The sequence below is a fragment of the Delphinus delphis genome, chromosome 8 (assembly GCF_949987515.2).
Source record: "Delphinus delphis chromosome 8, mDelDel1.2, whole genome shotgun sequence".
Taxonomy (NCBI): Eukaryota; Metazoa; Chordata; class Mammalia; order Artiodactyla; family Delphinidae; genus Delphinus; species Delphinus delphis.
In genome coordinates this window covers 97,410,007-97,432,697 of record NC_082690.1, presented here as the reverse complement: position 1 = coordinate 97,432,697, position 22,691 = coordinate 97,410,007, and the positions used below count along the sequence as shown (strand labels likewise).

General features: G+C 56.2%; 2 protein-coding genes across 6 annotated transcripts; both read left to right on the top strand.

Moving 5' to 3' along the window:
* The first annotated feature begins 794 nt into the window (after positions 1–794).
* On the top strand, positions 795–10,092 carry PACSIN3 (protein kinase C and casein kinase substrate in neurons 3). 5 transcript variants are annotated; one of them, XM_060018816.1, is made up of 10 exons: positions 795–883; positions 5,618–5,707; positions 5,865–6,021; positions 6,777–7,012; positions 7,127–7,282; positions 7,861–8,036; positions 8,177–8,297; positions 8,471–8,607; positions 9,024–9,145; positions 9,542–10,092. In XM_060018816.1, exons 2-10 carry the CDS (start codon positions 5,654–5,656, stop codon positions 9,655–9,657), a joined length of 1,275 nt encoding a protein of 424 aa, XP_059874799.1. In that variant the 5' UTR covers positions 795–883; positions 5,618–5,653; the 3' UTR covers positions 9,658–10,092. The 5 variants fall into 5 exon arrangements, with proteins under 5 accessions (XP_059874799.1, XP_059874795.1, XP_059874798.1 ...); XM_060018812.1 differs by lacking the exon at positions 795–883 and adding an exon at positions 2,230–2,352; XM_060018815.1 differs by lacking the exon at positions 795–883 and adding an exon at positions 2,794–3,045.
* A 645-nt stretch (positions 10,093–10,737) lies between these two features.
* Positions 10,738–21,691, top strand: ARFGAP2 (ARF GTPase activating protein 2). Its single transcript, XM_060018811.1, has 16 exons — positions 10,738–10,869; positions 11,040–11,158; positions 11,678–11,750; positions 12,270–12,401; positions 12,486–12,566; positions 13,380–13,461; positions 13,752–13,808; positions 14,854–14,906; positions 15,337–15,473; positions 15,574–15,705; positions 18,133–18,261; positions 18,341–18,475; positions 19,369–19,495; positions 19,655–19,748; positions 19,847–19,965; positions 20,439–21,691. Exons 1-16 carry the CDS (start codon positions 10,798–10,800, stop codon positions 20,457–20,459), a joined length of 1,563 nt encoding a protein of 520 aa, XP_059874794.1. The 5' UTR covers positions 10,738–10,797; the 3' UTR covers positions 20,460–21,691.
* Positions 21,692–22,691: the final 1,000 nt, after the last annotated feature.

The following is a 22,691-nucleotide window of genomic DNA, read 5'->3' as shown; positions in this document are numbered from 1 at the left end:
GAAACTCAAGGTGAGTGAGTCTGTGAATGTTGTGAACTTGGGCTTTGGACCAACCTGCCACCTGGTGCCCCGGGCCAAGCTACCTCTGGGTTTCTGTCTATCCAGCCCTCTGACCTTGCGCATCTCATCTTGAACTCTGTTCAAGTTAGGTACCTCACTGATGGAGCCGTGTGAGTGTGTAGGGGCTCTGGCCGCAGCACAGAAATCTGAGCACTGGGGCAGCACTAGGATGGGGTTGGCTTTCCAAGGTCAGCTCTGTCTCCTTTCACCCTTGAAACAGCTCAGTATGCTCAGGTTTTGTTGTTGGTTTTTTTTCTCTCCCTACAGTACCTTAGGGGCAATTAAGATCAGCGGCAACATTTGTGCTCTCTGCCTCCAGATTTGAACCCAAGGGAAGCCAGATGTTTTCCACTCCGCATTCCCTTCTCCTTGTGGTCTGATGAATAGCCCTGTTTTTTTTTTCTCTCTCTGTGGCCTGGCTTCCCTAGATCCCAAAGCCTGGCTTGCAGTCTTTATTTTTAATAGGGTTTTAATAGGTGGCTCCTGTAATTAATTTCATTCTTGTGTTTTCACACTTTCTCTCCAGGTGCCTAAAGCCCCCAGGCACTTGATGGGATGTTAACTGATTTTGAATAATACAAAACAGTATGGCTGTCATTAGATATTACCTCAGCTCCTCTCATTTGCAGTCGTTTTATAATCATTAATTGCCTGGGGCACATGCCCGTTTGGGAGGTCAGCCCAGTCACCTGTCATGTTTCATAGAGGTAGAAACAGAGAGATGCAGAAAAGCGACTTGTCCAAGCCCCAACAGAGAGTGGGTGTTGAAACTTGTTTCAGAAGCTGCACCCTGAAAGCGCCAAGTCAAGGATCCACTACTCAGGTACGATTGGCCAAACACGGCTTGTCTCGGGTGCCCCATAGGCGGTTTCACCCTCCCACAAGGACTGCGGAGCGAGTCAGCCCTCAGCGGCTAAAATTACCACCTGAAATTACCCGCCATTCTCTTCAGCGCCCCTTTCCATTTTACGAGCGGATTTATCTGCACAAAGAACGCGTCCGTGATTCCTCCCGGATTTAGAAACTACATAGTTTTGCTATTTTTAAAGCCGCCGTTTACAAATCCATACACACGTACTCACACTCCTCGGGGAGTGGGGGTGGGACGGGCTTGCGGGGAGTGAGGACGAAGATTACGTGCTGGAAAGAGAACAGCGTGGCTCTTGGCTTCCCAGAGAGCCGCGCGGTCCCCTGGGGGCGCACTCCTCGGAGCGCGTGGCGGGGTTCGCAACCGCCAGCCATGTGCGCGGTCTAGACCCTCTGAGTGCCCCCGGCGTCGGACCAAGCACACCTGCGCTCCCTCCCTCCTGCCAGGCCGCCTGGTCACTGGGCCCAGGAGGGAGAGGGAGGGGCGGGGAGACCGAGCAGGTGGCGATTAGGTCAGCCTCAGAACATTCTTGGACCGCTCCAGCAGTGGATATAAATAACCGATGGACAGGCTCCGAAAAATCCCGGGGTGGGGGGCAAGGGGGTGAGGAAGAGGGATTTATTAAGGGGCGGGGGAGTGGCATCGTGGCGATCTGCAAAGATCTACTAACAAAGGGGGTGGAGGGGCGAAGGGATTTAAGAATGAATCGTGGTACAAAATCTGGGAATAAGAACACGGAGGGGGAGGAGCTCGTGCCGTTCTGCCCCACCTCCACTACTTGTCTGCCCAGTCCTCAGAATGGGCCCTCGGATTGGCAAGGAGGGCTGTGCAAAGAAAGGGCACGGCTTTGGAGTCCCGACCCTGCCCGACTACAGATCTTGTGCAAGCTACTAAAGGTCACTGAGCCTCAGTTTTTTCATCTATACGATGGGAGTCCTAATGCTTACAAGGAGATGATTGTGAGCCTCGTGGGAGTTAAGAAAGGTGTGCTCAGCAAAAAGAGTAAGGCAGGGTAGCCCCCAGACCTCCCTCCGAAGGGAGCCAGTGCAGGCCCGATCCCTTCGCATTTCCACCGCTCTCCCAGGCTCTGCGGAGGCCGGGGAGGGGCAAGGCCGAAATCTGACTCCCTATAGCCGCGCGGCGCCACCCTGGGGAGTCGGCCCTGGCGCTTCTCAGGCGGGAGCCGAGACCCCACGGCCCGCGCCCCGGGAAGCGCCGGTCGCTGCTATGCCGGCAGCCCCTGCCCCGGCCGCTGGCCGGTGGGGTTGCGGCCGCAGCAGCGAGGAGAGGGCGGGGCCGGGGGCTGGGCTTCCCGGGGGAGGGCCCGGCGCGCACCGGGAGGCGGCGGCCCCGGCCCGGGAGCGGCAGGACTTGGGCCGGAGCGTGGCCGGACCCCACCCGCCGAGGCGCCCAGGGAGGACGCGGTGAGTGCTGCCCGGGCGGGGCGGGGAGGCGGCGGCGGGAGCCGCGGCTCGAGCACGCCCTCTCCTCCTCCGGCTCCTGAAGTTTGCAATGGCAGTGACTCCCTCCCCGAGCCCCCGGCCACCGCGCTCTGCGGGAGGACAGCAAGAGCTGCCGCCGAGCCGAAGGGGTCTATTATCTGCGGCGCCGCGCACCCGGCGGGGACCTGCCGGGGAGAGGGAGGCGTCGGGGCTGGCGGGCCACACCATCTCCTGGGGCCCCTAAAAGGCCCCAATCCGCCCTGGGACCCCAGTAGGGGTCTTACTCCCCAGGACCCCTCGCCCTTAGCAAAGAGCCCCAGTTCCTGGGGCCGCAGCCCCGGGCAACCATCTGCAGTTCGAGGCGGCGCCGGCCAAGGCAGGGTGCGCCCCCTCCCCTCAGCGATGACCGGCTGGCCCCACCCCCGCCGAGACCAATTTCAACAAGTTTGCCCAAGAAGTCCTAGCTAGAGTCTCCATGGCTAGGCCTGGCCCGGCCGCTCCGCGTGGGGTCCATGGGCTCCGGGTCGTGCAGCGCCGGGCCCGCAAGAGGGCCAGGTCGAAGGGAGCCGTCCTTAAGGGTTGAGGTTAGAGACGGCAGCCCCTGGCCTCCGAGGTCTGGTGTGAGCGCTCCGGCTTTGGAGCGCGTCATCAGGGAGCAGGCACCTCAGGCGGCAGGTCGGGTTTCCAAAAGCGCCCCTTTGTTATGCCCCTCCCTGGCCCTGCCTCCTCTTCTTTCCCCGCGCTACCCCCTCCCCCAGGCTCCCGGGCCTCTCTGGCTGCTGGTTCCAGTCGCTCTTGCCTAAGTACCCCTTTCTGGACCAGTCGACCGGCCCCTTCTGTGCCTTCAAATCCTCGGGCTGCGGGCGGATCGTGAGGGGCGGCTGGGAGAAGAGGTCCTGAGGCCAAGCCCGTGCCTCAGGACAGAGGATGGGCAGGGCAGGGCAGCAGTGCTCCCTCCCAGGGGCATGCCCCCGGCTTCTGGAAAGGGTGGGGGCTGGTCTGGTTGGGGGTACATACCAGCCTCAGGTAAGGGAGTGGGTTCTTCCCTGAACTTCAAGACTCCCTACCTTGGCTTAGCAAGCTGTGAGGAGACCCTGCCAAGCCCCAGAGGACTTGTCCCAGCCCAGTAGGTGCTGGCTCCATGGGCTGGGAAGGTTCATTATCTGCTTTCTGAGCACTTGCTGGTGGTGGAGCGTGTTCTGGGGACCAATCTGGGTCTCTGCTGGGGTCAGGAGGCACAGGGTGCTGGCCCTTCTCCGCAGGGGCCAAGGCACAAGGCCCACCCCTGCTGCTAGGTCCCGTGGGGCAGTGGGGCCTGGCTGTGCCTGGGGCTTGGGCTTGTGTTTGCTCTGGGAGGCTGAAGGGAGCAGTGCCAGCCCTGCACACACAGCTTGCTCTGTTCTGGGGCCAGAGAGAGGGAACGGGTGGGGGGCAGCTCTCCCGGGAGCCAGGAGCACAGAGGCTGGAGCAGGCAGGGGGCCCAGGCCCCTGGATGCCTGACTGGGACAGCTCTGAGGCCCTGGGATTTACAGCTGCAGCTGGGTTTCTCTCCATCTGGTTGGCAAGTCCTTTCTGGGTAAGTGGGACAGACTCAAGAGGAAGCAAGGGGAAGTGCTGAGGACCCTGGTGGGGCCAGCTGCTCTGTTCCTCTCCTGCTCTGGGCACAGGCACCTCCACTGTAGGCCTGAGCTCTCCCTCCTGTTAGCTGAGTGGTGGAAGCCCACTCAGGCCATGCTTTCTCAAAGCTGCTATAGCCAGTGGGTTTCCTGGTCTTCAGGTGGATGTCATTTGTTTTCTCATTCAGCTACTAACTAACTCCAGTGCCTGCAGAAACACAAACTGGACCCTCAGGAAGTCTCTGCCAGTGACTGGGGACAGATCCTGTCCTGTAGTCACAACCCAATGGGATATAGACAGGTGGGAGATGGGGATGGAGGAATGGGCGGGGGGCTGGAGAAGGTGCCTCACTCTGAGTTTTGAAGGATGGGGAGAGATTTACCAGTTTGGGGAGTACTATGATAGAGCCCTGCTTTGGGAGCAACAAGCACACTGTCCTCCTGGGTCTGGCGGTGTCCCTTGGGCTTGCTCAGAGGAGGAAGTGATTTCCTTCTAGGGGCTTGAATTGATGCTGGGGACAGCTGAGACCCTGCCCAGAGACAGGAGGGGAGTGGCCGCATGCCACTGTGTCCTCTAGCCCCTGGGGGTGGTGGCTCTGGGGTTGGAATCTGCCTTGTCCTCCTCCGCAGTTCTGGAGCACACTGTCATAACTGGCTGATCACCTGTCTGACACCCCGTGCTGCCCCATACTCTGGGCTTTCTGAGGGTGGGGCTGAGTTACTCATTATCCACGGAGCCCTTTGGGACCTCATAGTGGATGCTGTGGAGCGGGATGTGTGTCCCTCGTGACTGTCGGGCCCCTCACATTTCTTGTTCATTGCCTGGTTTGAGTCTTGTACCGGCCCTGGCACGGAAGCAGACCAGGAGGTGGAATTTCCATCTTAGGAGGGAGCTGAAGCCCCTTAGGAGAGGACAGTCTAATGCACTTGTTCGAGCTTCATGGCTAAGATAAGACTGAGGCCTCTTGGTTCCCAGTCTGCTCTTCCCAGCACGGGGAGCTACTGCAGTGTGGCTGGGCACCCTCTGACCTGGCCTGGTCTGGTAAAGGGTCGCCTTGTTCAAGGAGAGGCCACAGAGCCCTGGCTTGGGCAGGCGTCCTCTTGTCTCATCTGCGGTTGGGGCAGTGAGAGGCTCTCTGCCCACTACCCACCCCCGCCGGCCATGTAATCCCCAGCTGGACCATGTGACCCGACTGGCATTCTCCTGGTTGGAATCTGGCGCTTCTGACAGCAGTTGCTATATTGGGGGAGCTGGGCACCGCCCTGGACACTGTCAGCTCCACCCTCACCCCCTGCTTTGCTCTTGTTAGCTCCAAGGCAGAATCACAGTGGCAGCTTTGAGAGTTGGACACCCAGGTCCCTGAAGTGAGCTCTAGGCCCCAGGTACATGGAGTGAGGTGGTGGCGAGGGCAAACCAGGGCGAGAGGAGGACCTTTGAAACTACCATCTTTGCCCCCACCCTGGGCCCTCCTGGGGACTTCCAGACCCCTGCCTGCTAAGTCCTGGCTCTTAACAGTTCCTTGGGTAGTGGGGACGGCAGTGGGGGGCAAAAGCCAGGGATAGGAGAGGGTCTTTTCCTATCCCCAAAAGTGTGCGTCTGGCTTCCCTGCTTACCCCTCTGCCCTCTACAGCTCTAATCCGCCACCATTCCGTGCTGCGGGGACACCATGGCTCCAGAGGAAGATGCTGGAGGGGAGGCCCTAGAGGGCAGTTTCTGGGAGGTGAGCAGCTAGCTGGGTCCCAGGTTTGGGGGTGGCACGGAAATGCTCACCCCTCTCTGGGCCCAGTCATCTGTCCAAGGGAGGAGCCTAGCTGTCAGCCCCGGCCCCTGCCGGGGGCTTCTCCCTGGTGACACTATCCTTCTCGTATCCTCCCCAGGCTGGCAACTACAGGCGGACGGTGCAGCGGGTGGAGGATGGGCATCGGCTATGTGGGGACCTGGTCAGCTGCTTCCAGGAGCGCGCCCGCATTGAGAAGGCCTATGCCCAGCAGCTGGCCGAATGGGCCCGCAAGTGGAGGGGCTCCGTGGAGAAGGGTGAGCCTGTGCTCGGGCCTACTGGGAGAAGAGGGCTGCCGCGGGTGGGGTGACCAGGCAAGGCAGCTTCTTTTTGCACCTCTCGTGGAAAAGTTCGAGGCTTCCACGTCTGCCTTCCCTTTAAAGCAAGACGATCCTCCCGGTTATTCTTATAGCTGTGCTGTTAGAGTTCCCAAAGTACTGTCATGAGTCATTTTGATATTTCTAACAACCCTATAATGGAGATGGTCTTCTTCTACCCATTTTCCAGAGGAGAATGTGGCAGTTCAGAGAGGCTAAGTGACTTGCCTGAAGTCACACAGCTAAGAAGAACTAAAGCTTGAGCTCAGGCCTTCTGACTCAGGAGCTTGAGATCTTTCCATCCAAACAAGCTGCCTTCCTTGGGAACGGACACTAGTTCTTCCTTCTGAGGCAATAGAATATAGTGGATTATACCACAGTCCTGGGTTTGAATTTCAGCTCCAATTGTAGCTATAATGCTTTGGGCAATTACTTTCACTTCTCTGGGCTGCCTTTTTGCTGGTTCCATGTTGTTTGTGACACTGTCTTCACAATGGTGGATGAGACAAGGATCCAGTGAGATCTCGTATGTCCAGGTACAGATTAGGTATTCAGTAAGCAGCAGCTGACATTATTTGTTGTTATCTTTGCATTTCCGCTCCACGTCTGGCACCCAGAGCAGCACCCGACGAGAGGGGGTGGGCTCATTGCAAGTGGCATCCCCGGCCCAGCCCAAGCCCCTTCCCTCCCTGCAGGCCCTCAGTATGGCACGCTGGAGAAGGCCTGGCATGCCTTCTTCACTGCGGCCGAGCGGCTAAGCGCCCTGCACCTGGAGGTGCGGGAGAAGCTGCAGGGCCAGGACAGCGAGCGGGTGCGCGCCTGGCAGCGGGGGGCCTTCCACCGGCCTGTGCTGGGTGGCTTCCGCGAGAGCCGGGCTGCCGAGGACGGCTTCCGCAAGGCCCAGAAGCCCTGGCTAAAGAGGCTGAAGGAGGTGAGCCTGGGCGGGATGGGCAGCAGAGGCACACGCCTTCCTGGGTCAGCCTGGGGCTAGAGGGGGCCAAAGCATGGCATGCAGGGTCCAAAGTGGTCCCTGTGTGTGTGCCAGGTCGAGGCTTCCAAGAAGAGCTACCATGCGGCCCGGAAGGAGGAGAAGACAGCCCAGACTCGGGAGAGCCACGCGAAAGCGGACAGCGCTGTCTCCCAGGAGCAGCTGCGGAAGCTGCAGGAGCGGGTGGAACGCTGCTCCAAGGAGTCCGAGAAGGTACCGGCTGAGGGACTGGGCTGGCCCAGGTCAGGGCTTCCTGAGTGCCTTTTCCAGTCCCCAGCAGTTGTATTGCTCTCATCCTCACCTGCCACCTTCTCTCCAGATTATCAGTTAAGGGAGGAACCTGAGAAAGATGATGCTTTACTCAGGAGACAAATGGTGTGGTTTCGGGCACTGGGATAATCTTCGCAGTTGCGGAGAACTTCCCAGCTCCTTTCCTTTCACAGTGTCCCACCTGGGACAAGTTCTCACGTTGTCTACCCTGCCAGAGCGCCCTTCCTCCAGCTCTGCACATCGAGCTCCTCCCTGTCCTCTGAGGTGCTGCTCAGTTTCCACCTCCTCCGGGAAGCCTTTTCTGATTTCTCCCACTGCTCCCCATAGGTTGACCTCATCTCACTCTCCACCAGACTCTTAAAGCTGCTGTGCCTGAATGCCACCTCCCTTGTTAGGCTCCTGGGTTCCTCAAGGGCAGGAGCCAGGTTTTGGGACCCTGGTGCCTAGCCCACAGGAGGTGCTCAGTAAATACTAGCAATACAAGGTCTTGTCCTCACCAGACCCCCTCCTCTCCCACCCAGATGAAAACCCAGTACGAGCAGACACTGGCGGAGCTGCATCGTTACACCCCACGCTACATGGAGGACATGGAGCAGGCCTTCGAGACCTGCCAGGCTGCCGAGCGCCAGCGGCTTCTCTTCTTCAAGGATATGCTGCTCACCTTACACCAGCACCTCGACCTCTCCAGCAGTGAGAGGTATGGCCTGCAGGGTGGGCATGGAGATCTGGGTGATGCTGGGTCTCCTCCATCTCCCCTGGGCTCTGGCTGGGCTGAATGAGATTGGGGTGCGCAGAGGCCCAGGGCTTCCCAGCCTGAGGGTTGTGCCTGGGGCACAGGTTCCACGAACTCCACCGAGACCTGCATCAGGGCATCGAGGCAGCCAGCGACAGGGAGGATCTGCGGTGGTGGCGCAGCACCCACGGGCCGGGCATGGCCATGAACTGGCCCCAGTTTGAGGTACGTGTTCCAGGCAGGCTGGGGCTGGGAGGTGGGGTGGGCTCCCACTGGGCTCAGCCTGGACCTCAGGAGGGAGGCTGGGGCTTGGGACGAAGGAGGTCAAGGTGGTCTGGGTGGTCCTGGCGGCCACCAGAGCCTGCAGCCCCGCCTGACCCTGAACACTGCCCCCACAGGAGTGGTCCTGGGACACACAGAGGACAATCAGCCGGAAGGAGAAGGGTGGCCGGAGCCCTGACGAGGTTACTCTGACCAGCATCGTACCCACAAGAGATGGTGCTGCATCCCCACCCCAGTGCCTGGGGTCCCCAGGGTGAGAGCCAGGATTCGGGCTGTGGGAAGGAAGCAGCTCTGCCCCCTGCTCTGCCCTCCTTCCTCTGTCTCTTCCCTTCATTCCCGTCACACCTGAAGTGGGTTGAAAATCGGTGCCAGGTACCTTAGGGGTTGTAATGCTTATGAGTTGTAATGATGCCAGTTTTTATGGTGGTTTAGATTTGCCAGGCGTTTCCCACATTCCCTCTCATCTACTGCTCATGTCAGCTCTGTGTGGCAGAAGTGTGCCTGAGCTTGCAGGCATTCATGGCAGAGGTCAGGCTAGAATCTTGCAGCTTTTCCCCACCTGCCTCTCCCTGGGTTCCTCCAGGAGGTGAGCCCTTGGCCCTGAGTCCTAGGCTCTCTCGCTCATGTTCCTTGTGCCCTGAGACTGCCCCTTTGTCCTTCCCTCTCTAGCGGCGGGCAGGATGAGGAGTGGTCAGATGAGGAGAACCCCCGGAAGGTTGCTACTGGGGTCCGGGTGAGGGCACTCTATGACTACGCGGGCCAGGAAGCTGATGAGCTGAGCTTCCGAGCAGGTACCCTGGAACTCCTTTCTTGATCCCTTCCAGACTTCAGCCCCTCCACCCCTTTTCCCTGCCCCTTTACTAGCCTGAGCAGGATTGTGGAAAAGGGAAGCCAGACATCCACTTATCAAGGGCCAGTTCTCTGACTCTTAAGGCTGCTCTGGGTCCAGCCCCCAGGAGTCAGAGTGTCCGCTTGGAGTCCTCATTTGCCTCTCAAAGTCATCAGCTGCGGCCTGACTGCTGCATTCAGGGTTGGGGGTGGAGTGGCTGACTTTGACCTCCCTCTGCCTGAGCCAGGTCTCTTCTAGCTGGGCTCTCCGACTACCCCCTCCCCCTCAGTCCTTGACCCAATTGCAGGAATGGGGCTGGGCCAGGACAATTGCCAGTGACCAATCCCCCTTCTTGCAGGGGAGGAGCTGCTGAAGATGAGCGAGGAGGATGAGCAGGGCTGGTGTCAGGGCCAGCTGCAGAGTGGCAGGATTGGCCTGTACCCGGCCAACTATGTGGAGTGTGTGGGGGCCTGACCTGCCCTGGCAGCCCTTCTGCAACGTTTCTCCACCCTGGGTCAGAGCCCAGCTTGTCTGGACAGCGGGACCTGAGGGCCTTGAACCATCCTGCCCCTGCTGCCCCTCTGTCCCTTGAGGAGGGAGGAAGTCCTGGGACCCAGGGAACGGGAGGGGCCTGTGTCTAAGAAGGGACTGGTAGGGAATGGCCAACTGAGTCTAGGCTGAGGGGAAGATGGGGAGGTCAGGAGGTGACAGAAGGGCCCAGGGGTGCCTGGGCCTCCCCAAGAGTCCTCCAGTCTCCCCAGGAGCTGTGGATGCAGTTCCTGATCTCTGTGTTTTGGGGTTCCTGGGGTTGGCCTGGGGTGAGTGTAGTTCTGGGCTAGCAGCACTCTTTTGTGGCTTGTTCTAGTGTGTATTAAACTTGGAAGAAAAAACAAAACAGGCTTGTATGCATCTTTTTCGCTATTCCACCCTTGCCAGGCTGCCGAGGGCATCTGGAGAGAGGCACTGAGGAGGTCGTGGGCCTGGAGTATATTGGGGGGGCGGGGGTTGGGCGAAGGTCTGCCAGCCTGGTACCTGTTCTGGGCCTTCGGGACCCTAACCTGGGGTGGAAGGGACTCGAGATCAGAGTTGGTGTGAGCCATCCAGGCTTGGTGGAGGCTGGGTGCTGAGTTCTGAGCCAGGCGGGAGCCCAGCCAGTTTATCTTCCCGTCCAGGCCGGCGGGACTACGACTGCTTGGTAGGACTGTTAATCATTACTCACCGGTCGGCAACTGGCCTGAGCTAAGGCCGGGTGCCGTGCCTCGCAGTCCACGCTTCTGTGAGGTGGCTCCACCTTCTGGGGGTGGCGGGGCTTGCGGGCGGCTCTGCGGCGAGGTTTGGGCCTGTGGGCCGGCCGTCGCCCCGCCCCGGCTGCGGATTGGCCCCGGCGCGGCGCGGCGCGGCGCGGCGTGGATTCGGGCGACCTCGTGGGGCCCGGGACGCTGACGTCTCGGCGCCAGCTCCGCCGGCCGCCCATTGGTCCAGATCGGGACAAATCACCCCACCCCTCGGCGGGCCGGCCCCCGTTGAGGCCCACCCAACTGTGCCGCCTTCGCGGCCGCGGATTGGCCCGTGACGGGACCCGTCGATCGCGCTGGTGTCTGGGAGGGAGAGAAAATGGCGGCCGAGCCGAGCAAGACAGAGATCCAGACCCTTTTTAAGAGGCTTCGCGCAATTCCGACCAACAAGGTGCGTGAGAGGGAGGCGCGCGGCGCCCGGCGCCGGCCGAGAGGGACTCTCCCGGCTCCCCTGGGTTCTGAGGGAGGGAGAGGGGCCGGCGCGGGCTGTTTTCCTGGGGTGTCAGCGCCCGGCCTCGACTCGGGGCCCCTGACCATTCGCTCATCTCCTTCTCCACCCAGGCCTGCTTCGACTGTGGCGCCAAGAATCCGAGTTGGGCCAGCATCACGTACGGTGTGTTCTTGTGCATTGACTGTTCCGGGGTGCATCGCTCCCTGGGCGTCCATCTCAGCTTCATCAGGTGGGGTCTCCTCGCCGTCGGTCGGGACTGGGTGCTCAGCAGGGGAGAGTGGCTGCCTGGACTTGGAGCGCCCTGAGTTTGGTGTTCGCCAGCTTCTCACGGGAGGCAGCCGCCAGTGTGGGCCCCTTGTTACACAGGCGGTTCGTTTCCGCGTCTGGGTCAAAACTCCGTTATTTCCTGGTGGTCAAACTCGACACTCCAAGCGTTAGTTTCAGGGAAAAGTTATCTGCGTTGTTCTTGTTGCTGATGCACTGGAGCGAGACTGTGGCTGGCCTTAAGGGAAAGGCCGAGTCCAAGCTTCGACCTCCTTTCGCATCTGGGAAATAATTAGTACCTTTTGGACTAGGTGAATAAAGAGCAAAGCTTTCCTGGACAGGGTAGAGTGGAGGAAACAGGGAGGTGGCTGATGAATGTTTCCTGGGTGCCTACTGCAGCCCGAGGCCAAATGACAGGTGTGGGTCTGCCAGGGAAGCGTCTCCTGGAACCTGCTGGTAGGTGACACACGGCCCTTGCACACAGGTCCACAGAGTTGGATTCCAACTGGAACTGGTTCCAGCTGAGGTGTATGCAGGTCGGCGGGAATGCCAATGCGGTAAAGCTCCTCCTTACCATCCTCCTGCCCCCGTTCTTCTGCCTGGGTACTGACTTCACAGTGACTTCTTGGAGGCCCTCTCAGTTTCTCTGTTCAGAGGATTCTCTGGTCTATGGCAACACTGTACACTATTCTCTACACTTGGAGATTGGTCGTTGTTCTTTTCCAAGGGGCTTTGGATTCGAACTAAACTGGACAGACGTTCTTGGGGGAGAGGCCAAGGGCTTGGGGCCTCCACAGTTGTCTGGGTCTCGTGGGCCTGGATGAAGGAAGGGCAGAGTGGGTACAGCATGCTGTCCTCAGGCAGAGCTGAGTGAGGTCTGGGCTTCAGTCATTCATCGTAGAGGATGGGAGGCTGTGTTTTTTGTAGGAGTTTCTGAGGAACTTTATGAAAAACTGCTGGTGTCAATAGAGCATACTGTCCTGCATAAGTAATAACCAGACTGTTAGAAGGAGGTGTCTGTTTTGCTCTGGGGAGAACCACCTGTAGCACGTTCTCCTCTCTTCTTTGCTCACCAGACAGCCTTCTTCCGCCAACATGGATGCACAGCCAGTGATGCCAACACCAAATATAATAGCCGAGCTGCCCAGATGTACCGGGAAAAGATCCGGCAGCTGGGGAGCGCGGCCCTGGCTAGGCATGGCACTGATGTAAGTGCCTGTTCTCCCGGGCTGGGGTCATGGGGTAACTGGGAATATTCAGAGTCCTGTGTTTCAGTTGTGTCTTCTTTCTAGCTTTGGATAGACAATATGAGTAGTGCTCCCAGTCACTCGCCAGAGAAGAAGGACTCTGATTTCTTCTCGGAACACACTCAAGTGAGTGCGCAAAAGGAATGTTTCCCACAGTTGTTCCTGACAGGTGGTTTACTTACTGAGGCCAAGGCCCACAGTCATGGGCATGGATTCCATTCGCCGTGGTGTGATACCTCATATGGGGAATGTTTGGGGCCCACTGCTGGATAGACCCAGGTGTTTCCTCTTCCCATGAGTAGGGGTGCAATGAGGCCCTCCTTAGGAACACACCCCTATGAGCTGGGGTGTAGGGAGGACGAGAAGCTTCTTAAAGGCTCGAGGTATCAGGAACCCCAAATAACTTTTCCTGGATTCTTCCCCTATGATAAAGGCACTGTGGCTGGGGACAATGAAGGGATTCCCTCCCAAGCAACCTACCCCTGGGAGGAGGTTTCCCCTCTACCCACCCACTGGGTACTGAAGTCAGACTCTGTTTGAATCCCTGCTCCTTTACTTAGTCTTTCTAGTGTGGTGGCTAAGACACCTAATCTCAGTCTCTTAAGATGGAGAACGTATCTACCTCATAGGCTTGTTGTGATAATAAAACATATTTACATGTAAAAAGCCCTTAGACTTGTACCTGGCACATGGTGAGTGCCCGATGCAATTATTAAATTAAGGGAATGGGTTCTGGCTCTAAGTAAACAGTGAAGGGATGGAGGTGGCTGCTAGTTTTGTGCTGCTTTCTTCCGTAGTGAATAGCAACTATAATTCTGATTGCTAACCTCCAGTATTCTTTCCTCATGGGCTTGGAGTAGGGCCTTGTACCCACAAGGTATTTGGCACTCTTTGCCAGCAGGAATGGCTCATCAAGGCTTCTGTCATCTGGCTTTTCAGCCCCCTGCCTGGAATGCACCAGCCACGGACCCATCAGAGACCCAGCAGCCACCCCCATCTGCAGAGAGCAGTGGCCTGGCACGTGAGTTTAGCCCAGATTCCAACTATGTGCCTTGGTCCTGACAAAGGACTTGGGGCTAGGAATGGGACACCTGGCCAAGGTAATGGGAGTGAGGGGTCTCCTACTATCTCTGGGTGGGCTGGGATTCACTTAAGTCCCTCGGAGGAGGTGGTGGGCATTCTTTCTCTATTTTGGTGGCCTCAGAAAGCTGAGGAAAGTCGGTGCCCCTACTTTTACCCCATCACTTCCCTTAAGGAGAGGTCATAGGAAGTTTTGAGTCTTCTACCTGATTCCCATCATTGCATCCACAGAGCCGGAGCACGGCCCCAACATGGAGCTGCTTGGCACCTCACCCAAAGCTTCTCTGGGTCAGTATGCCAGGTGGCAGGTGTGGGGTGCCTGGGAGAGGGTCGGCCTCGGGGGTTCTTTTCAGATCTGCTGCTGCCTGGTCATGTGGACTGAGGTCCCAGGAGACTGAGCATCTGATCTCTCTGGAGTGGGGCTTGGGATTGAAGTTGTGGCTGCAACATCGACCACAAGGACTTGAGAGCAGGCCCTTGGCGGCCGGTGTCCCAGGCCTGGGGTTTGTCTCTGGGGGTGGGGCTGGGACTGGCCAGCGTGAGGCTGGACACCTAACCCTGGGGGCCGAGGCAGGATTGGCCTGTCTGGTCTATTTCACGAGAAAGGGGACAACTCTGAGCTGCTAATGGCTGGAGGCAACATTGTCCTTTCTCGGCCAGTCCCTGGCCTTTCGGCTCTTTTCTACTCTTTTCTTGATGTCCTTCAGACTTAGTTCAGGGTGAACAGTCCATTTGCTGCCCTGGTTTGCTTTATCGACCTTTGGGCATTGGGGCAGGAAGCCAGCAGAATGACCGTCAGTCTGACCCCATGGGACGGCTGGCATGGCCTGGTCCGGAGTGAGGCTCTGTAGAGGCCTCTGGGCTTGGGAGCTATATGGAGGCTCTGAGGTGGGGCCCCCTGTTAGCCACAAGTCTGTTTTTCTCCAGAGTCCATGTATCTGTCACCTAAAGGGGCTCTTCCTGCCAGAGGTAACCAGCAGCTTCTTGGGGAGCCCCTTGCGCGCCCGCTCCCTCTGCTCTAGGAGCTGAGGCTGGTGTTTGGTGCTGCCCCTGCCTGCCGGTCTTCGTGTTGGGTCAGGGACTTTGTCTCTGGTGCTTCAGGTCTAGGTTCTTAGGTCCATCGGCTGGGAATCAGTAACCTCCTCTAACCTCGTCTGTCTTGGCTTGGACGTCCTGACACCATTGGTTGGAGCTGGTGGTGGCAGCTTTGCCTTCCCCTGCCTGAAGCTGTTCTTTGTAGAAGCTCTTGCCAGAAAGCTGCATGATGTGGACTGAGCTGCTGCCTCTGACCTCCCTTTGTCTCTGCTCACGCCCCACCCTCTTCCTCACACAGAACTGAAAACCTCCCTCATTGGCAAGAAGAAGCCAGCAGCAGCTAAGAAAGGGGTAGGTGGGGAGAGGCAGTATGGCAGAGTGGTTAGGAGCTGGAGTCAGACGCCTGGGTTCCCCCTTTTCCCTGACCACTTACTGGCTGTATGACTGGAAAGGTGCTCAGCTTCTCTGCACCTGATCTGTGAGGGGCTGTCAAGATGCTTGTCTCTAAGGGGCTCCTGGGAGGAGTCAGTGAGATTGTGCACATAAGTGCTTGGCACATCCCGGGCCTGGTAGCGTTAGCTGTTGTCCTCCGGCCCCCAGGCCTCTGCTGGGGTTGTGTGGGCCACGTTATGCTCAGCTCCAGCAGAACCACTGTTCTCCCTCTCCACCACGCTGACGGGGCTCCTGTTTTTTTTACACTAAACTTTAAGAAGGAACCCTTTCCTTGTGGGTGTTTCCATGCATTGTGGTTGGCAAAGCTCTCATCACATAATTCTCCCAGCTGGGTGCCAAGAAAGGCCTAGGGGCCCAGAAGGTGAGCAGCCAGAGTTTCAGCGAGATTGAGCGGCAGGCCCAGGTGGCAGAGAAGCTCCGTGAGCAGCAGGTGGCTGATGCCAAGAAGCAGGCCGAGGAGTCCATGTGAGTGTTTGCCAGAGGGGCCCCGGCTTGTATGGGGTTGGGTGGGCAGGTAGGACAGGTCAGGATGGTGCCGGCCTCTGACACGTTTGTTCCCTCTAAGGGTTGCCTCCATGCGTCTGGCCTACCAGGAGCTTCAGATTGACCGTAAGAAGGAGGAGAAGAAGCTACAGAATCTGGAAGGGAAGAAGCGAGAGCAGGCAGAGAGGTTGGGCATGGGACTGGTGTCCCGAAGGTGAGGCTCAGCTTTGGGGTGTGGCACGGAAATGCCATTGTTCCCCTGGGAACCATTGAAGGTTCTTCCCAGCAATTTGGGGTTCTAGGCTTAGTCTTCCTCCAAGGCTGAATAGATGACTTTGCTTATTGTCTTCAAGCCCCTAGTATAGTGCTTGGCACATAGGTACATGCTCGCTAAGTATTTGTTGAACGAATGAAACACAGGATCAGGTGCTCTTTCGATATGTCCAAGAGACTAGGGTGGTATTTCTTTTTCTTTTTTTTTTTGATATTTATTTATTTATTTGGCCGCACTGGGTCTTAGTTGCAGCATGCGGGATCTTTAGTTGTGGCATGTGGGCTCTAAGTTGCGGCATGAGGGATCTAGTTTCCTGACCAGGGATTAAACCTGGGCCCCCTGAGTTGGGAGCGCAGAGTCTTAACCACTGGACCACCAGGGAAGTCCCTAGGGTGATGTTTCTTAAAAAGGGTGCTAACGGCACTTTGAATGGCAGGACAGTTTTCTCAAGAGCTTCCCAAGAATCGCAGGGCTTTCAGCATTCCTAATACCTGTCCACTAAATGCCATTAGTGTTACCAGATGCCATAACACCCAGAAATAACCCCAGACATTTAAATGCCCTTTGGTTGGGTGGTACCCTTCCTGTTTCAGGACCACTGGGTTTATGTTGCTGTGGTTTTCTTAAAAAAAAAAAAAAAAAGACCAAGGGCTGCTGACCAGTTCTCTTATGCATTTTGTTTGCTTCACAATAAGAGTTAGCATCTAGAGATTTCAGTAATACTAGATTTTTTATCTCTCTTAAAAATTGGGATATCTGGCAGCGCCAGGGTGAGCAGTCCTGGCTACAGTGAGCTTTGTGCTAAGTGGTGTCTGCTCCTTTCCAGGGGGCGTGAGCTTCGCCAATGGCCTTATTTACTTAAATACAGCAGTGTTATACAGGAGGTATTGTTTTCCCTTTTTACAAATGAGAAAATTGAGACTCAGAGCAATTAAGCAATTTGCCTAAAGCCCCAAAATCTAGTAATTCTTAAAACTAGATTTTGAACATAGAACTGTTTGATTTGATATTTAGTATTTGTAGCCATTATGCTCTACTTCTCTGGAAGAGAAGTACTCTACTTCTCTGGAAGCTGGGTATTTCTACTTAATCTTTCAGGACACGGCCAGTTGGATTTAAGTTATTCCCTGTTAGTCTGTGTGCTAATAGTGTAACCCACAGCTAATCAGGGAGACAAAATTTTATCCCAAAAGGACTTTCCTCTTCCCTGTTTTGTTCACAGGAATGACTGGATTAAAGGGTATATTTAAAACTTTCTTTTTCTTTTTTGTACTGCAGTAGAATCATTTAAACCCAGCCCACCTTATATAAAACCCTATTGCAAAATATTCACTTCTTGGAGTTCTGCCAACCAAAAGTGGTAGATATTTTTTAATGAATTTATTTAAATGAAATTAATCCTTAAAAGCCTCTGTGGAGCTTAACACAGGAGGGCAGAGAGGCATCACGAGTTGGTACTGGCTGCCAAATTCAATGCCTCTTCTCATTGGGAAACCAAATAGCAGATCCACGTTTTAGTGCGTAAGGCCAGACTCTACTTTGAAATGCTTTCTTCTTTTTAAAAAAAAAAAAAAAAAAGGATGGGATAATTAAGAACTCATCCTTTGATGCCATTAGACTCACTTCCCTGGTTCTGGGGCATTTCATCTTTTTTGTTTTATGTGTCTATCTTGGTGAAGGATGTGGCTCATGGTGCAGCAAGTTGAGGACAGAAAGCACTATTATTTGGTGCACATTATCGTTAAAATTAAAACAGGCCAAACAGTCATTTGTCAGGGAAACCCTACTTTGAGAAAACAAAGCTGATGTATTGACAGGTGAGGAGTGCTCTCCAGTTTAGCACAGTTGCTAGCACTTCCTGCTGGGTCTTGCCCAGCCCTGGGCACAGTCAGGGGAAGAAGGTTCTGGGTGGTGCTCAGTGAAGGAGAACCCAGGTTTCTGCCAGCAGCTGGGCATCTTCTCTTCTCTCTCTTTTTTTTTTAATAAAGTTATTTATTTTTGGCTGCGTTGTGTCTTCGTTGCTGCGCTCAGGCTTTCTGTAGTTGCACCGAGCAGGGGCTTCTCTTCATTGTGGTGTGGGCGTCTCATCGTGGTGGCTTCTCTTGTTGCGGAGCACAGGCTCTAGTTGTGTGGGCTATAGTCACACGGGCTTCGGTAGTTGTGGCTCATGGGCTCTAGAGTGCAGGTTTAGTAGTTGTGGTGCACGGGCTTAGTCACTCCATGGCATGTGGGATCTTCGGGGACCAGGGCTTGAATCTGTGTCCCCTGCCTTGGCAGGCAGATTCTTAACCAGTGCGTCACCAGGGAAGCCCTGAGCATCTTCTCTTGTGCAGTGACACTGATGCTCACTCCTGCTTTTCTCCACAGTTCCGTCTCCCACTCGGTGCTGTCTGAGATGCAGGTGATCGAACAGGAAACCCCAGTGAGTGCAAAATCCTCCCGCTCACAGCTGGACTTGTTTGACGATGTTGGTACTTTCGCCTCTGGACCCCCAAAGTAAGGCTATTGTTGGGGTGCAGACTGGGCTACCATGTTCCTCATCAAGCTTCTCTGAGCCACTGTACTGTCTCCCCAGGTACAAGGACAACCCCTTTTCCTTGGGGGAGAGTTTTGGTTCCCGCTGGGATACAGATGCTGCCTGGGGTATGGACGGGATGGAGGAGAAGGAGCCAGAAGTGACTGTCTCAAGCGTCCGGCCCATTTCAGAAAGGTGGAGTGCTCTAGGGCAGCGCTGTCCAGTAGGATGCTCTGTGATGCTGGCAGTGCTACTGTGTGGTGTGGTAGCCACCAAGTATGTGGCTAGCGAGTCCTTAAAAAGTGTCTAGGGTTAATTGAGGAACTGAGTTTTTAATTTAATTTGAATAAATTTGAATAGCCACATGTGGCTACTGGCTACCAGATTAGAGAGTGCAGGAATCAGGCTTTGGTTTGAGCTGTACTCTGCCATTGCAGGAAGCCTTGTAGCCTCTTGTGCTTGAGGTCCATTTCTCTGGCAGGAGGAGTCTGATTTTGTGTCTCTGGCCTTCATCTAGTAATTTTTTAAAAGCATATTCCATGTTAATCGGGGCAGTCCTTAACTGATAAATAATCTGCAAGTAATCCATTTGTAAAATGGGGACATAACTAATGACTTCAGAGCTGCCATAAGGATTAAATGTAATGAAACTTATGAAACACCTAGCTCAGTGTCTGTGTCAGTGCTAGGTGGGAGTGACCGTATACCTTTTCAGCCACACTGGCATGCTTTTGAGCGTAAAAGGGGGGTAATACTATTAATTACACCAGGAGAGTAGGTATAAATCCAGGCAGACTGAGACATTTGATCATACTAGTGGTTTGGGGCAGAAGCGTTGGCCCCTCCAAACCCTATTTCCATGCTACCTAGTGGAGGGAACATAAGCTCTCTGTGCCTTGGCTTCAGTGTGGAGAAGAGAGGGCCCCTGGGTCCCAGAGCCGTAGTCAGGTGGGGCCATGGTGAGCATCCCCAGGAGGCCACTGGTGCTTTTTTTGGCCTCCGGTAGGAATGGGATAGTAATGCTGTAGTGATACTATTGCCTGGTAGCAATGGGAAGAGTCAGAGCTGTTGTCCCACATCCACCCCAGAGTCACAAACCGGAGGGAAGTGGAAAGCCGGAGCTCAGGCCTTGAGTCGAGTGAAGCACGACAGAAATTTGCAGGAGCCAAAGCCATCTCATCTGACATGTTCTTTGGGCGGGAAGTGGATACTGAGGTAAGTAGAGTTGTCCGCTTACCTGAGCCTGGAGGCGGCAGGTAGAAGCAGAGTTTCTTCCCTACTGTTTTGGACTTTGGCACCAGGGTGGCTGGGCCTGGATGAGTTCTTGGGTCATCGGCCCAGAGGTCCTGAGGCCTTGCCTTTTCTTCACCGCAGCATGAAGCCAGGTCCCGGCTACAGCGGCTCTCAGGCAGCAGCGCCATCAGCTCTTCGGACCTCTTTGGGGACATGGATGGTGCTCATGGAGCAGGTAGGCCCCAAGCGAAGCCTGCGAGCAGAGCTGGGGCCCCCTGGACTGGGAAGGGCTTCCTGCTGGGCTCTGGGTCACCCTTTCCCTTGCTTTGACAGGTAGTGTGTCTCTGGGGAACGTGCTGCCCACAGCTGACATTGCCCAGTTTAAGCAGGGTGTCAAGTCTGTGGCCGGGAAGATGGCCGTGCTGGCCAATGGTGTGATGAATTCTTTGCAGGTGAGGCTGGGACTGCTTGACCTGGGGTGGGAGGAGACCAAAGGGTAATGCTTGGAAGTTGGCCTTCTCCACCAGATCCAGACGTAGCTGCACGGTAGCCCTCAGCCCGAGAGAGCATTTTCTTTTCCTGAAGGGCAGCTTCCTTCCTTTGAGCTTGGTACCAGGGCTGGGCCTCTCCCTAAGACGATGCCATGTCTGCAGTGATTTTCCCCCACTCTTGTCATCTGTACTGTTTCTCCTCCCTCTCCAGCTTCTGTGAGATCAGGCAGGGCTTCCCCCTTGGGATCTGGCCACAACCCCTTTCCTGGGTCACAGTAAAATAGAAAACAATCTCTGCCAGGGTGAGATTGGTGCCTGATTCCCCCGCCTGCCAGTACCCCAGTCCCGAGGGGTGTGTTGGGGGAGGGTGTGCATGCTGGAAAGCTGATGCAGGTTAGAGACCCTGACTTTGTTTTTTCTTTCCCCATCCCCAGGATCGCTATGGTTCCTACTGATCCAGGCTCCATGGCTCAGACATATGGTGTTGACAGCAGCAAAAACCTCATGATTCCTAGGCCTGGGATGCTTGCCTTGTGGAAGCTGGGGAGGCATTGTTATTTTATACCTGTGGTGTGTGAGTGGGTGGCCTTTGAGGATCTCGGGTGAGGGATGGGCAGTATCAGCCCCTGACCTCTGCCTGGAGATTGCACCCTTTATCCTCTTCTTCTCCCACTCCCACCCCTGTATGCTAGATTATTGTTAATCCAGTCTTGCCCCCAAAGCTGCTGCTCGCTTGTCCTGCCACACTGGGAGTGAGGGGGGAGAGTTCCCTCAGGATGGCTTATCCTGGGTCCAGGCCTTCCTGGAGTAGGGAAAGTAAAAAGTATAAGGCTTTTTTGCTGGCTCTAGGATCCTTCCAGATTGTCTGGGGGTTTGGCCCCTGTCCTCTGGAACCAGCAGGGAGGTCAGGAAAGAGTTCTGCTGTAGATCAGCCCCCAGGGGAGGGAGGCTCTGGACTAGGCTGCTGCTGTTGCTGCTCCAGTGGTCTCTTCTGGGCACCAGGACAGGGCAGGGGAGGGGAAGGACCTTCGTGTGGGCCTTACTGAGGGCTAGAAACTTTACCTGGTACCTAAAGGTTTCATTTGGGGTCAGACTGGAGGCCCGAGTGATCTTCTCCTGTCTCACTGCCCCTTTTTACAGTGATCACTTGGAGGATTACCTCTCCTCCGGGGTGTCTCGGAGTCCTCCCATACCATCCATTGTGGACCACAGGACCCTCTGTCCCCTCCCGAGACTCTGTCCCTTCTTCTCTTGCTTGGTGGCCATGGGGGGTCTCATCTGCCCTGTGCTCTGCTCTGGATGCTGAGAGTGTAAAGCTGGCCAAGAAAGCAGAGGACGTGAGGGACAGAAGCAGGCTCCTGGGGCTCAGCTTTCTTCCTCCTCATCATCTGGGTCTTGGGGCCTGGACAGCACCCCACCACTGAGAGCTTGAGGCGCCTCCAGAGCTGCAGGTCTCACCCCTCTGGGCCACACACTCATCCTTGGTGCCATCGTCCCCTGCCGTGCTGGCAGCCTGGCCCCGCCCCACCCCGTGGTTGAGGGTTGAGGTTCCAAGCAACACAGACCACTGTTCCCACCACCCCCTCACCCAAAGGGATGTGACTTTCTTTCTGGACTGTTTGTATTGAAACTAAGTGGTGTCAAATAAAGCCCCGACGGGGCCCTAGGCCTCTGTTGGTCTGAATGAAGTAGTGTCCTCTCTGGATCCTGCCTCCCTGCCCAGTGCAAGCCCCTCGCCTCACTCTCTGGGCTCCCACCAGTATGGGTAGGGCGTCGGTGCTGAAGCTGAGGGCGCTCTCTCCGGGGCCTCCAGCTTGTCCCTTCTCTGAAAGACAAACGCCCCCGGCTCCTTGGCCCTGTGCTGCTGTGAGGTCCGGTGCAGCCTCGACCTCACCACCCCGTGGCACACGGAGGACAGAGCTGGTATTACTTGGCCCTTTAACTCACCCACTGAGCCATATGGCTGCAGGCAGGCGAGCGACTTCAGCATCGTACACCTCATCCCAGCGGCAGGCTTGGTTGGGGGCGGGGGGGGGTGGGGTCTTAGTGGAGTTAAAAAAAAAAAAGGTGTGTGTGTGTGTGTGTGTGTGGCAACCGTTTTCCCCTATAGGGGCTCTGGGAGATGGGTGGGGGGAGCCATGGGGGCTCTAAGCAGTGATTTCCAAACTGGGGCTCTTGGAGCTTTGGCATCTGGAGTGTTCATAATGGAGATCTCTGTGCTGGAGCTCGGTCATTTGCGTTGTAAGCAAGCTCCCCAGGTGACTGATGCATGTCAGGAGTTTTGAACTGCTCTCAGTCAGCTGGAGGCTGGAGATCACTGGTCCTGAGTCCTCACCACATGGCTTGGAACTCCCAGTCCTGGCCCGGGGCTGCAGAGCTTTGGGAGCCAGTCCCTGTAAATAACTATCCAGGGGTGCTGGTCTGGGCAGGGAGGAGCCCAGGAAAATGTGTGTGCCCAGTGGCTTCAGAGGAAGCAGCCTGCTCTGGGTCCCTAGGTGGGTGTTAACTGCCCAATTCAAGGACCCCTGCCCAATGCAGGGAAGTTGAAGACCACCTGCCTTACCTTCCAGCCTTGGCTGGAAGCTGGTACTCCTCGGCCTGTCTTGTTCACAGCTGCATCCCCCCTGGCCTAACCCCGAGCAGGTACTTGGAAAATGCTTAATGAAACTCTGGTTGAGAGGCTCTGC